General features: G+C 48.2%; 1 protein-coding gene across 1 annotated transcript in view; it reads left to right on the plus strand.

Moving 5' to 3' along the window:
• The window catches only part of LOC119967664 (potassium voltage-gated channel subfamily KQT member 5-like), a 397,797-nt gene extending 391,616 nt beyond the window's left edge, over positions 1–6,181 (plus strand). Inside the window, 2 exon segments of the mRNA XM_038800475.1 lie at positions 1,518–1,644; positions 2,071–6,181. Coding sequence (XP_038656403.1) covers positions 1,518–1,644; positions 2,071–2,913 — 970 coding nt within the window. The 3' untranslated portion in view covers positions 2,914–6,181.
• The last annotated feature ends 8,752 nt before the right edge of the window (positions 6,182–14,933 follow it).

Raw genomic sequence — 14,933 nt, forward strand, 5'->3', positions numbered from 1 at the left:
TGAAGGCTAGCCTTTTCACACTGCTATAGCAACACAAGTGGTATTCTCCACTCCCAGGATAGTGCTGTCGAGCAAAAAACCCATTTCGGTCATCACACAAATGAGTGGTGTGGTATATGAATTTCAGTGCCAGTGTGATACTAGGTATGCAGGCCATACATTCCAAAGACATGTGGATTGTATCAAACTGCACATCCCTTCAAGCAACGGGCAAGGTATTGGCCATACCTAAACACCCTGTACTTGCAAAACTCCAAAACTTAGGCCCATAACTTCCTCAGCATAGCAATCTGCAACAGATTAGCACTCTCTATGGGCTTAACCGCATTTAAATTGCAAAGCCCCTTTCTAGCCCAACCTTCCTCACTCAGGCTGGATGGGAGAGCAGGAAAGTCTCGGGAGTGGTGGGCAAGCGGAGCGCAAGGTTGGGGCGGGAGGACGATGGGATGGGAAGGTTGACCCGACCTTACCTGACCCACTACCCCCTGTCACCCCCATCCCTCTTTACACTGTCTCCACTCCAGTCGAGTCTCTTGGGGGTGGCCTACTAGGGGAATTGACAGCTTGCTCAATGGAACCGGGTAGCCAATAACACCATTTATGACCCCAACCCGAGACTATTACCCTTTATCGATGGAACACTTCCTCAGCAATGCCTATCTCTCCCGGGGGGGGGGGGGGGGGGGGGGGGGGGGGGGTGCTGACCATCCAGTTGCTGTGAACCCTTCCATCTTGATGCCGTCTGCTACCCTTATCAGAGCCCAACTATCTCTCCAAGTTATACAAAAATTGACTTTGTGACCTGATATTATGCCAGAATCTATCAATTAGTTGTGGAGCTGGTCCCAAACAGACTGTCTGATATGGATAGCTCACCCCTTATCCTCTCTGTCCCTCCATTCCTTCTCATTCCAGAAATGGGTCTAATTTCGTTCCAGAAATGGGTCTAATTGTGTTTCATCCTTAGTCATTGTGAACTACACAGGTCTTCTCCAATGACATACTTTTCACACTGCCACACTTTGGGTGAATGAGTTCTCAAATCCCAGGTCCAGGATGCTCAGTACTAGGCTTAAGGGAATTCTCAAGCTCTGGATCTAAGCCATTCACTTCTACCTATTTACAGTTTGAATCTCCTTCTGTAGTTATAATGGGCCAAAGGTCCAGACGCTCCACACTCGCGGTGTAACTCTGATTTAGATCAAGACCTAAACACAGTGGATACGGATCAGCACCAGACGTACCCAATTGACCCAATGTACTTTGGTGAGATGAGTGCTGGAGTGATGGAGTGCTGGTGTTTAAACTGTGGCTTCAGATTATTGGACCCTTGTGGTTTAAAGGTTTCAGCCATTGTAAGATCTGGATTCCTGACGCATGTCCCGCTAGTGACCCAGGATCAGTAGGTGTACTTTTCAATAGTTACTTTAGTCAAGTTACATTAAGCCACGATGAAAGAATAATTTCCCAATGTTTAGTTGAGAATTTCCTGAATTTCTTTATTTAATTCATTACAGTGTGGATCATATGCTTGGGAAAGGACAGCTTGTAGCAGACAAGCGATCACGTGAGAAAGTCACACCAGATATTCATGTCACTGATGATCTCAGCATGATGGGACGGGTGGTAAAAGTTGAAAAACAGGTAAATGCAAAGAACATTTGATAATTATTCCGTTCAGTTCCAAATGAGCAACTCTCCTAAATGATAAGGAAGAACACGATAAAAATATTAGCTCTGTAAATACAGACATCATTGGTGCAGGATGGGCCGGATATTCGGCAGTTTAATCCATCGAATATCCCAGTCTCTAATCTGGATGTTTAGCAAGTTAATTCATTGATTATCCTGGTCACCATCGATTATCCCAGTCTGGATGTTTAATGGGTACAATCCACTGATTATCCCAGTCTCTAATCTGGATGTTTAATGGGTTTAATTCATTCATTATCCCAGTCGCTAATCTGGATGTTATGGGTTTATCCATTGATTATCCCAGTCTCTAATCTGGGTCAGGTGGCCATGAGCATTAGTATGTTGATACTGAGATACTGGCATTTATCTTCGCAGGTACAGTCGATTGAATCAAAGCTGGACTGCCTTCTGGAAATCTATAGACAGTGTCTGCATAAAGGCTCCGCCTCAGCATTGACACTTGCCTCACTGCAGATGCCTGTGTTTGAGTTCGATCAGACATCTGATTACCAAAGTCCTGTAGATGGGTCTGGCTCAACGCAGCTCAGTGGCTGCATGTCGAGATCTACAAGTACTAGGGGATTACAGCAGATCCTAGCACTAAATGACCCATGTCCTCCCTCGTACTGCACCATCAACCCAGCCAGGCATGCTCAGGTTACTCCAATTCGTGGCAGCGATGGACCCACCATTTCCGCTGCAAATCAAATGGTCCAGTCTGCCAAGGTGGCCATGCCAACACAACAGCTTTCATCCTTTCAGAACATCTGCAGGGCAGGACCACTCCATATTATTCCGGTTACTACAGAGGGGACTGGTTCTGATGCCACCTCCTTCCCTATTGCTGCTCAAGTGGCAGAGGCTAACCTAATCCAGGAGACACTGTGGAGGAGAAGCCAGAGTGCAGAAAACGAATCCTTGGTCAAAGTTTGCTCACTGTCGGAAAAACCCTTAGAACACTCGCTATCTGTGCAAAATCTGATCCAATCCACACACAAACTGAGGGTGCCATTCACTGGCAGTGACCACAAGGTGAACAGAGAGCACTGCCCTCGCTTAACAGACACGCGACATTTGTTAAGAGACCAGGAGATTGACACAGAGATGCTTGAAGCTACTGTCTCACTGGGGGCCGGTGTAGCCAGGATCCCTCAACATAGCGGGCGAGCTGAGGAGCCATCGGGCCCCGTGAGCCGGTCTCACGTTCGACTAAAATGACAACGAAAGAAGCTTTCCTTTCAAGTATTGCTTCGGTTTCTGAGGCACGCCAGTAAATGGACTGCATCTTGAGGGTGAGACAAATCATGAAACTTTCAAATGCAAGAATCTGAACAAATCAGAAAAGCACTTGTAGGAGCAGTTATGACTCAGTTGCATGAAAAGTGCATGATAAATTAGAAATGATCTCAGTTTAAAGTGTTATGAGTAAAACTGCTTGATTCTGCCGATAAAGCAGGAATTATTCTTGTAAGAAATATGCACAGAAATTATTTGAGGATGTACCAGAGTACACGTATTCAGGAGTCTGAACCATTATAACCACTGTTATTTATAGCACGTGTGCAGTAAAGTTGCATTTCCAGGTTACTGTGCCAATTGTGAAACCCTATTATTTTATCCAGGTGATGGTCCCTGTTTACATCAGAAATATTCTTCAGCTACCTGTGAGGTACAAAGATCAGTGTGTCTGTTAACAAGGCAAATGCATTAATCTCCTTTCACAATTGTTTATAGAATATTCGCCACCATTTTGGAAGTTTATTTCTGTATATTTTGAGGAACTGCTGATAACTGATATTTTTGATTAAAGCTGCATTCTAGTTTCAAGTAGTTCTTCTCTGCGAAAAGTGTGAGGACAATCTGTGAGACGGGAGGTTCAGGTGCAAACACAACTGGAAGTTTGAATGTGCTGTGGGGTGACAAAGCAAATTAAGTAATCTGCCTCTTTGGAAAAGATGCAATTTTGATGAGCTGTTTTCCGACAGAATGAAATGTTGATGCATCACTGAAACGACAAACACTTACTGTAGAATGCTTTGTATATCATTTTGTTAATATATGAGATGCTGATATTTGTACTGTTGAACAGCAGCCAAGCTGGTGGATCCAGATGCTGCCTTGAAGCACAATTTTCTGCACAATTGATCATATCGTAGAAACATAGAATCTTAGGAAAGAGGCCATTTCGGCCCCTCAAGTTCTACTTTCCCTACTTTTCCCCATAGCTGCGTAAATTATTTCCCTTCAAACACTTGTCCAACCCTTTAAGACAGACATTCTTGAATCTACTTGCACCACCCTGTCAGGCAGGTTTACCTCATCCTGACTGTTTTTCCAAATATCCTAAACCTGTGTTTCTCACTATCTATTCCATCAAAACCCTTCAGAATTTTGACAACCTCGATTCAATCTGCCCTTAACCTTCTCTATTCTAAGGAGAACAACCACAGCCTCACCGGTCTTTCTGCACAACTGAAGTCCCACATCCCCAGCACCGTTCTATTAATCCTCCCTGTACCTTCTGGAGGGGCTTGACATCCTCCCTAAAATGTGGTGCCCAAATTGGACACAATATTCCACCAGATGCCGAACCAGTGTTTATAGAGGTTTAGCTTAACTTCCTTGTATTTTTACCCTATCCCTTTCTTTATAAAGCCCAGGCTCCCATGTAAGTTTTCATAACAGCCCTATCAACTTGTCAGGAGATCTTGTAATGCAGTGGGTAGCATCCTTACCAAGAAACTCCGGGTTCAAGTCCCACTTCAGGACTTGATGACCATGGAAGGCGCATTCATAACGTGGCTAAACACGTTGATTATCAGCCTGTAAATTCTTCTGATATGCCTGATGGCGAGTGGCAAGAGCTGAGAATTTCCTGGTCAGCCACACTGCAGAAGGCAAGAGAAAACCACTGTAGTACTTCGCCAAGTGTAACCATGGACCAATCCAATGGAAATCCAAAGTTGCTAATGCCCTCTTGGGGCGCAGTCCCTGAAGAAGGAGGATCAACTTGTCTTGCCCTGCAAAGACCTTACTTGAACCCTCAGGTCTCTTTGTAGTTGTAGCCCCTTTAAAATAGTTTATAAAACCCTTCCTCATTCTCTCCACCAAAATCACTTTGCACTTCTCTGCAATTAATTTCATTAGCCATGTGTCTCCAGTCTGAGTATAACCTCCTGAGGCCTGTTAGTATACTGAGCAATTTTTATTACATTTCTCAGTTTTGTGTCATATGCAAATTTTGTAATCACGCTTTATATACCTAAGTCCAGGCCATTAATATACATCAAAAAGGGCAATGGTCCTACTGCCAATTCCTGGGGGACACCGCTGTCTACTTCACTCCAGTCACTATTACTCTCTACTTTCTATCCCTCAGTCAATTTCTTCACCACGCTGCCACTGGCCGCAATCCATAGGATTTAATTTTGCTGACAAATTTATTAGATGGCACTTTATCTAATGCCTTGTGAGTGTTCCCATACCCATCAACCACAATACTCTCATCACCCTCTCCATTACTTTATCAAAGGATTCAATCATGATATGCCTTTTTCAAGTCCATGCATGACGTTGATTTATTAACCCATGTTTTTCCAAGCGACGATTGATTTTATCCCATATTATAATCTCAAGAAATCTCCCCACCATTGATGCTTGCCTGACTGGTCTGTAGTTGTCGAGTTTATCCCTCTTCTGTTTTTGAACAAGGGTGTAACATTGCAATCCTCTAATCCTCTGGCAGCCAACCCCATGTCCAAGAAGGATTGAAAGACTGTGCCCAGCACTTCCACAATTTCCAACTTTATTTCCTCCAATAACCTAGGAGCCAGACTTTTCTTTATCAATTTTTATTCTATCTAATGTCTCTGCTAAATCCTTCTTTAATATGACATTAAGAGCATTCTCTTCTCCAATGAAGACTGTTTTATGCCTCAATAGGCAGAATGGCATATTCCTGCTCTGCGTTTGCATGTTAAGAATATCTCTGTTATACAGCCGAATTGGCCCCACCCGTTTGTCGACTGCTGTTTTACTACTTGTGTGGTTCTAGCCACTAATCTATTCCCATACTTTCTGTTTTCCCCTTTACTTTCTATTTTAGATTTAGAACTATAGAAAAGTTATGGGGCAGAAAGTGGTCATTCGGCCCATCGTGTCTGAATTGGATTTCCTCAGTAGCTTCTGTACTTTGCATGATTCCCTATTCTATTACGAATCAGCTTCCCCTCCTGCTTCATTTCAATCCCAAGTTCTTCAGTTATTCAAAGAGCTCCAGGTTTCAAAGACCTTCCTTTCCCCTCCATGGGGGTGTATCTACTGAACCGTCTCTGCTTTGACTGGCTCCTATTGATTGTTTACAGTTAGGGCAGCACGGTGGCCTAGTGGTTAGCACAACTGCCTCACGGCACTGAGGTCCCAGGTTCGACCCCGGCTCTGGGTCACTGTCCGTGTGGAGTTTGCACGTTCTCCCTGTGTCTGCGTGGGTTTCGCCCCCACAACCCAAAAATGTGCAGAGTAGGTGGATTGGCCACGCTAAATTGCCCCTTAATTGGAAAAAATAATTGGCTAATCTAAATTTAAAAAAAAAAAATATTTGATTGTTTACAGTTCTGGCTGCCCATTTTTGAGTCCAATTCTCTTTAAACTCGCTGAGGTTAGTCTACCTCCAGGAATATTTTCACATTTGATTGTTCCTTGTCCCTTTCCATATATACTCAAAACCTTTTTTTAAAAATAAACTTAGAGTACCCAATTAATTTTTTCCAATTAAGGGGCAATTTAGCGTGGCCAATCCACCTAGCCTGCACATCTTTGGGTTGTGGAGACGCAAACACGGGGAGAATGTGCAAACTCCACACGGACAGTGACTCAGAGCCGGGATCGAACCTGGGACCTCGGCGCCGTGAGGAGCAGTGCTAACCACTGTGCCACCGTGCTGCCCGACTACTCGAAACCGTAATGACATTGTGATTACACATTCCCAAATACCCCCCCAATCCACTTGTCTCATTATGTTCCCAGGAACTCGATCCGATACGGCTTAATTTCTTATTAGGCTGCATATACCCACTCATTGGTAACCTTCTCTTGTACAAATTTGAGAAATTCCTCCCGCCCTTGCCCTTAACATTTTTCCTCCAGGCTCTAGAAGGATAAATAAAGTCTCCCATTATCACCATGCCCTTGATTTTACGTCTCCACATAATATAACTGATATAACTGCATATGATCTCAGCGTATCCCATAATGTAACCTCTCATTACCAAGACAGCAGTGAAAAATTAATTTCCTCAAATTCTCTTTTAAAATATTAATTTATTTGATAGAAGCAAAATTTGTAAATAGTTGCTCGAAGTTTAACAATTGCAATGAATGAGTTTGCATTTTTATTAATCTAAACTCAAGTCTGTAAATTTGACGAACTGTATAATACAACAAAGGATATATAGGTTTTACAGCCATTGATTCCTTTTCTTATTTGATATGTATATGGTGCCTTTCTTGCCTGACCTGTATTAAATATAAAAACTAAAGATGAATCACCAGTGTACAGGAGACTCCTGACAGATGCTGAGGGTCTTTTGAGATCAATTTTAATTCTGCTTAATGTCAATTCAAATCTTTTTTGAACAATTTTAATAAATGTGTTTTCACAAGTAATTTATTATGTGGAACTGTGTCATTTTGCCTTAAATGACTCGCTCGAGGTAAGATTTTAGTTTTGTTTAATTTATTTTGTTCAATGAAAGGTCAGTTCTGTCTCCTGTAGTAAGGTCATGACATCTTTTCTCAAAATACAATAAACCAAAAAAAAACCAAACCCTGTTTCTATTTCTTCTTTGACGCATTTTTCTTTACATTTGGGAATTATTTCATATTACTATTTTTTCTGTACAATCTGTTTCATTATGAACACTTTCAGGAGGGAGGGGGAAACTCTCCCGTCAGCCGACACCAAAATCGCACGAGGTCAATGACGCGTGGGAAGTGGGCGTGTCCGGTCGCTGCGCGGCCGCGTTGCGGGGTCTGTGAGACCGGGAGCTTGATTTCTGGGCCTGGTGAAGATTTTGTTTGTGGCCTTTGGGGCCAGCCAGGCAGACTTTAGCGAAGTGCCCTTTCTTCCCGCAGTCGTTGCAGATCGCGGAGTGGGCCGGGCAATGTTGCCGTGGGTGCAGACCTTGCCCACAGAAATAGCACGGGGAACCCCCGGAGTGAGCGGATCGGTGTGCAGCGCAGGCCTGTAGCGTGGCCGAGTCTGGAGGGGATCAAGAGGGGTTTGCAAGGTCCGCGGAGTATGTACGGAGGTTACGGTGGGCCGTTTCTAGAGAAGAGGCAAGCGTTACCGTGCCTTGGAGATCCTTTGCCCCGTCTTCTAGGAGCCGCTGCCGGATGTACGAGGACCTGATACCGGACACAAAGGTATCGCGAATATGCAAGTTCATGTGGGTTTCTGCTGTCACTGCTTTATGGTTGCAGTTCCTCGCGAGTGCAGTGAGTCTCTCCACGTACTCGTCCAGAGTTTCCCCGGAATGCTGGCTGCAGGTTGAGAGCAAATGTCTGGCATGTACCTCATTAATCGGCTTCACGGGGAAATCATTACCTTCAAAGCGCAAAGAGATAGGGAGGAAAGGGTGGCTAGGCAGAAGCTGGTCGACTCCATACTGGAGGTAGACCGTAAATACTCCGAGGCCCCGACCGTAGAGCTCCTGGCGGAGAGAAAAGAACTACAAAGGAACTTTGACCTGCTCTCCACCAGGAAAGCAGTGCACCAACTCCGCCAGGCGCGCGGGACCCTGTACGAACACGGAGACAAAGCCAGCCGCCTGTTGGCACACCAGCTGAGAAAGCAGGCAGCCAGCAGAGAAATTGCGCAAATCAGAGGTACCAGAGGCACGTTGGAAACGGAACCAGAGAGGATTAACAAAACCTTCAAGGCCCCGCACCTGCGGGAGATGTTCACAGACTCGCTAGCTAGGGGCACACTGCCACCCACGTTAGCACAGGCCTCAATCTCGCTGATACCTAAGAAAGACAAAGACCCAACGGAATGTGGGTCATACAGACCCATATCTCTGCTGAACGCAGACGCCAAAATACTGGCCAAAATCCTAGCCAAAAGGCTAGAAGACTGTGTACCTGAGGTGGTCACAGAGGACCAGACGGGCTTCGTCAAAGGTAGACAGCTTACTGCGAACATCAGGCGCCTGCTGAACGTGATAATGACCCCCTCCGGGGAGAGAACACAAGAGGTGATCGTCTCCCTGGACGCAGAAAAGGCCTTCGACAGAGTCGAATGGAAATACCTCATAGAAGTACTGGAGCGGTTCGGGCTTGGAACAGGGTTCACCGCTTGGGTAAAGCTCCTATACAACGCCCCCATGGCGAGTGTACGGACCAACGATACCAACTCCCAATACTTCCAGCTGCACAGGGGCACCAGACAAGGATGCCCACTGTCCCCGCTGCTGTTCACACTAGCAATTGAACCGCTAGCAATCGCGCTCAGGGCAGCAAAAAATTGGAAGGGGATCCGAAGGGGAGGTAGAGAGCACAGTCTCACTCTATGCGGGTGATCTGCTCCTCTATATCTCGGACCCACAAAGCAGCATGGACGGAATCATCGCGCTCCTGAAAGAGTTTGGAGCCTTCTCGGGCTACAAACTCAACATGAGCAAAAGTGAGATCTTCCCAGTACACCCGCAAGGTGGGGGGGCAGCACTAAAGGGGCTGCCGTTCAAACAAGCCCGACACAAATTCCGCTACCTGGGGATCCAAATAACCCATGACTGGAAAGGGATCCACAAATGGAACCTCACCAGCCTGACGGAGGAAGTTAAAAAGGACCTGCAAAGATGGAACACACTCCCACTCTCCCTCGCGGGGAGAGTCCAGACGATCAAAATGAACGTACTGCCCAGGTTCCTCTTCCTGTTTAGATCCATTCCGATCTACATCCCCAAGGCCTTTTTCAAAGCGCTGGACAAACTTATCATGGTGTTCGTATGGAGGGGTAAAAATGCTAGGATCCCAAAGAAGGTCCTACAAAAAACAAAATCCAAGGGGGCGCTAGCCCTCCCGAATCTACAATTCTACCACTGGGCAGCAACAGCCGAGCGAGTAAGAGGATGGATCCAGGAGCCAGAAGCCGAGTGGGTGCGTGCGGAGGAGGCCTCCTGCATGGGAACCTCCCTCCGGGCCCTCGCCACGGCAGCACTCCCATCCCCACCCAAAAAACACTCCAGCAGCCCAGTGGTGACAGCCACCCTCCAATCCTGGAACCAACTGCGGCAGCAATTTGGCCTGACCAAAATGTCGGACAAGGCTCCCATCTGCAACAACCATAGGTTCACACCAGCGCTGACTGACGCCACCTTCAAAAGGTGGAGGCAGGACGGGGGGACACTGACAGTCAGGGACCTATACACGGACGACAGGATCGCAACACTGGACGAACTGACAGAGAAATTTCAGCTAGCTGGGGGGAACGAGCTACGGTACCTGCAGCTCAAAAACTTCCTACGAAAGGAGGCAAGGACGTACCCACAACCGCCACGACAGACACTACTGGAAGACCTACTGGACGCAAGTATCCTAGAGAAAGGGAACTGTAGCGACATGTATGACCGACTGGTAGAAAGGGACGATACCGTACTGGACGCAACAAGAAGGAAATGGGAGGACGACCTGGGGATGGAGATAGGGTGGGGACTCTGGAGCGAAGCACTGCATAGGGTCAACTCCACCTCCACGTGCGCAAGGCTCAGCCTGACGCAACTAAAAGAGCCCACTTAACGAGAAACCGTATGAGTAGGTTCTTCCCGGAGGTGGAGGACAGATGTGAACGGTGCCAAAGAGGCCCGGCCAACCACGCCCACATGTTCTGGTCTTGCCCCAGACTTGTGGAGTACTGGACAGCCTTCTTCGAGGCTATGTCCAAAGTGGTGGGGGTGAGGGTGGAGCCATGCCCGATTGTGGCAGTCTTCGGGGTTTCAGACCAGCCAGATCTATTCCTGGGGAGGAGGGCGGGCGCCCTTGCCTTTGCCTCCCTGATCGCCCGCCGTAGAATCCTGTTTGGCTGGCGGTCAGCAGCACCGCCCAGAGCTGCAGACTGGCTGTCCGACCTCTCGGAATCTCTCCAAATGGAGAAAATCAAATTCGCCATCCGAGGGTCAGACGACGGCTTCCACAGAATGTGGGAGCCATTCATGCAATTGTTCCGGGACCTGTTTGTGGCCAACGAACAAGAGGAAGAATAGTGGGGCGGCCAAGAATCAGGGGAAAATGGATGGGAATCGGGGGAAGGTTGCCGGGGGGAGGGGGGGGGGGTGCTACGGGTTCGTTATGGGGGTTTGATGGCTAGCTAAGGCTCAAAACCAAACTGTAAATAAATGCCAATAAACATGTGCCTCGGCCATATTGGGGAATGTAAAATATGTATGCCGGCTAAAGGGGGGGCGGCCACAGTTATTATTACGAAGATGCTTACCTGTTAATATATATATATGTTAATTTTTGCGTGTTCTTTTTCTTTTCTCTCTCTCTAACAATTTGTAATTTGTTCAATATAAAACATGAAAACTGAATAAAAAACATTTTTTTAAAAATTAATCGGCTTCACAAAGCATTTTGTCAGTATCTCGACCACAGCTTCGTAATTTGCAGCGTTCTCGATCGCGGACGAGAGTCGGTGGCCCACCCGGGTATGTAGTAAACGCAGCTTGCGAGCGCCATCGACCTCAGTCCCTAAGGAGTCAATATAGTCCTCAAAGCACCGGAGCCAATATTTAAACATTTCCGGGGCTTCCGGAGACCGAGCGTCCAGGTTGAGTTTCTCCGGCTTTAGAGCGCTGTCCATCTTGATGCGTCAGATGATTAAATTGAGATACCCTCAATTACGACACAGGAGAGAAGATTGGTAATTCAAAGGCTTTAATCATCAGAGAACTGAACAGCAGCCGAGAAATGTGCTCATCACATGCAGCCGAGTGAGCCTCGTCTAATATACTGTTTCCTGGGGGCGGAGCCAGAGGCGGAGTCCCCCAGGGTTCCAAGCCTGGTCTTAAAGGGCCAATGCATTAAAGGTAAGGTACCGTAACAGCAGCTACTGATAACATTCATCACACTTTCCCGATTTTGTTATAACATTCAGTGTTAGCTGGCTGGGAGGTGACCTGCACTCAGCAAGGGGAACACCCGTTCCCCCCCCCATCCCCAGATATTCCGGAAAGAGCTTGTTTGAGTTTATTTTTGGACAGCTGGGTGTCTGCTGGATTTCACCCTGTCTTTCCATTTTATCAAGTATGATGTTTTTGAGCAAGGCCACAGACTTAAGTTCTACTTTTTGGATTTAGCTTTTAGTTATTCTGACGTGACAATTTTATTTTGCTATTCCTGGCAGTATCGAACAGTGATCGAAAGATTTATAGAAAAGAAAAGGTTGTGCGAATTCGGGGACGTCCCCTTCGCAGGAAACTTCACCACTCTATCTCGTTTCTCTTGGCAGAGCATCTCATTCCCCCCACCGCTCCCTAGAGGAGCAGTACATTGCTCCCTTGGGGTCTCTCTAGAGAGATGCGTCTCTCTCTGTTTTACACATGTTCCCTGAATCTGCTCTGGTTTACTCTGAAGCATTAACTCTGTTTTTCTCTCACCACAGATGTTGCTGGACCTGCTGTGTTTTTCCAGCACTTTGGGCTGGATTCTCCATCCGGAATGGGATATTCTGACATGTCAGCAGAGGGGGCATGGAAATAAATGTGTTACAATGATCCATTTGCATCTATTTACTGGGCCTCTTGCCCTCCGCTCCGCCCTCTTGTGATTATCCAATCCCGCGGTCTGGAATCATGTGGTCACAATTCACTTATGGGGCGCAATTCTCCCGAAGGGAGGCAAACAGCCGACGCCGGAGTGAAACCCAAAGTGTTTCACTCAGGCGTCGGAGGCCGCTCCTCGCCCCCTATTCGCCCCCTGAATTCCGAGCGCCCGGCCTGCGGCGTCTAAGTGACGTCAGCCGTGCAGTGCAGGTTGGTCGGCGCCAATCCGCGGGTGCGCGGTTGCCGTTTTCCCTTCCGCTGCCCCGCAAGACATGGCGGCTTGATATTGTGGGGCAGCGGAGGGACAAGAGTGTGTCTTTTAGAGAAGCCGGCCCGACGACCGGTGGGCACCGATCGCAGGCCAGACACCTCTTGAGCACGCCCGTGGTGCTCGATCCTCCCTCCGTCCCCCACAGGCCCCACACTCAGCGGTCGCGCGCTGTTCACGCTGGCAGTTGCCAGGTGTAGTTGGCGCCGGCGTGAACCGTTCGGCAGGACGCTCGGCGCATCCGGGCCGGAGAATCGCCAGTCGCCGTGAGAATCGGCGAGCAGCGATTCTCCGAGCGGCCTGTCGCAAAATGCGACACGCCATTTTGGGGGGAGGGGGGTGCATGGGGTGCGGAGAATCGCGCCCATGGTCTCGACAATCATATCCCTGTCATGGTGGACCTTGCAGTAGGCCAAGGGTTGGCCCACTGTGAGGTCCGTCACGCCAGGCCCATGATGGTAGAGACCATCCGAGCCCATCCACGGTCCATGGGGCACCCCCCCTTACCCCCCCCCCCCCCATAGCACAGACCTCAACCCCCAGATTGCATGGTCCATAGACCTGATCCACCTCCCCCCAGAATGCCTTAATAGGGAGAACCCCCCCCAAGGAACCCCAGTGATATGGAGACCCCCCAGGGACCACTGTGATAGGGAGACCCCCACAGGGACCCCTGTCTAAAGAAACCCCCACCACAGACCCACCCCCCCCCCCCACAAACAGACTCTCCCCCACAAACAGACTCCCCCTCTCCAGAAAAGGGACCCCTGACTGGAAGCTAGAGAGCAGCAGGGGCATTGAGAAGCATTATAGCTGCAATGCCTACCTTGCAGTCCAGGCGTCCATTCCTCCAAGGGGAGCTGCTGTATCTGGCTCTACCCTCTCCCCCCCCCCACCCCCAGTGTGCCCCCTCCCCCAGTGTGCCCTGTCTCCCCCACTCCCATCCTGCCCTCTCCCCCATCCCCATATTGCCCTCTCCCCCCCATCCCCAGCGTGCCCTCTCTCCCACCCAGTGTGTGCCCTCCCCCCGGGGTGCCCATTCCGGTGCCCGGTTCCTCCCTCTCTCTGTGACTCCGGCCCCTCCCGCGCCGCTATTTTTTTTAATGGTCACAGCTTTCTGTTTTACAAGTTCGGGGGGGGGGGTGGGGGGGGGGGGTTTATTCACTTAATTCATTTATTTTATTCATTTAATTTTTATTTCTTTCATTTATTTTACTTATTTTTTTTTTTACAAGTTCGGGGGGGGATTTATTTGATAACATTTTACAGGAAAAAAATGCAGAACTTTGGACAGATGGAGACTCCATACTTTCCGACACCGGAAAGCTTCACCTTCATCCAGCAGGTTCCATTGGAGCAGCGTGTACGAGGGCCAAATGAACCCAAAACCATTTCCTCCAATTTTATCAGCAGCAAATAAGGTAAGAGAAAATGGTGGGTCATGAAGGTCGGCCGGGTTGGGTCCCGAAAGTTGGCTGGTTGGTAAAAATGGGTCCCCGGAAAAAACGTTTGAAGAACACAGGCCTAATTCTGCTCCTGTATCTTGTGAACTTATGATTAGAACTCAGGTTGAGGAGCAGAAAGTTAGAACTGCCAGGCAAGCCATGGAGCTTGCGAAAAATTATGAGTTGGTTCAAAGACCAAAGCCGTTTCGACCCAATTTTAATTCAGAGAAAGTTAGAAATTGGAAAGGTGCAAGAGAGGACAAGTCAGATCAGACAGAGAAGGAGTGGTCGGAAATTCCAAGGAGCTCTCATCTCAAAATACAACAGAGCCTGTTGAAAGAGTGAGAGATTTGCAAAAGGTCAGGGGCAGGATTCTCCATAGCCCGATGCTGAAATCGTGTTCGGTGATCGGGCGTAGAATGGATTTTCGTGCCAAAATCGGGGCCGGTACCAGTTTGACACTGGTCAACCATGTTCCGCCCCCTCCAAACTGGCATCATCATGACGCGCACTGATTCAACAGCATTGGCGCGTCATCGACCAGCCCACCCACGGTGCACCGCCCCCGATGGGCCGAGCTCCCAACCTGGCATGCCGACTGCAGACTATGTCCAGCACTGCTATACTTGTCCAGTATCAATGCGGCTGGCCGGGGGGCTTCTGCGAGGGCTGGTGGACTGTGTAGCCATCTCAGATGGCCACCTG

Source organism: Scyliorhinus canicula, chromosome 6 (assembly GCF_902713615.1).
Source record: "Scyliorhinus canicula chromosome 6, sScyCan1.1, whole genome shotgun sequence".
Taxonomy (NCBI): domain Eukaryota; kingdom Metazoa; phylum Chordata; class Chondrichthyes; order Carcharhiniformes; family Scyliorhinidae; genus Scyliorhinus; species Scyliorhinus canicula.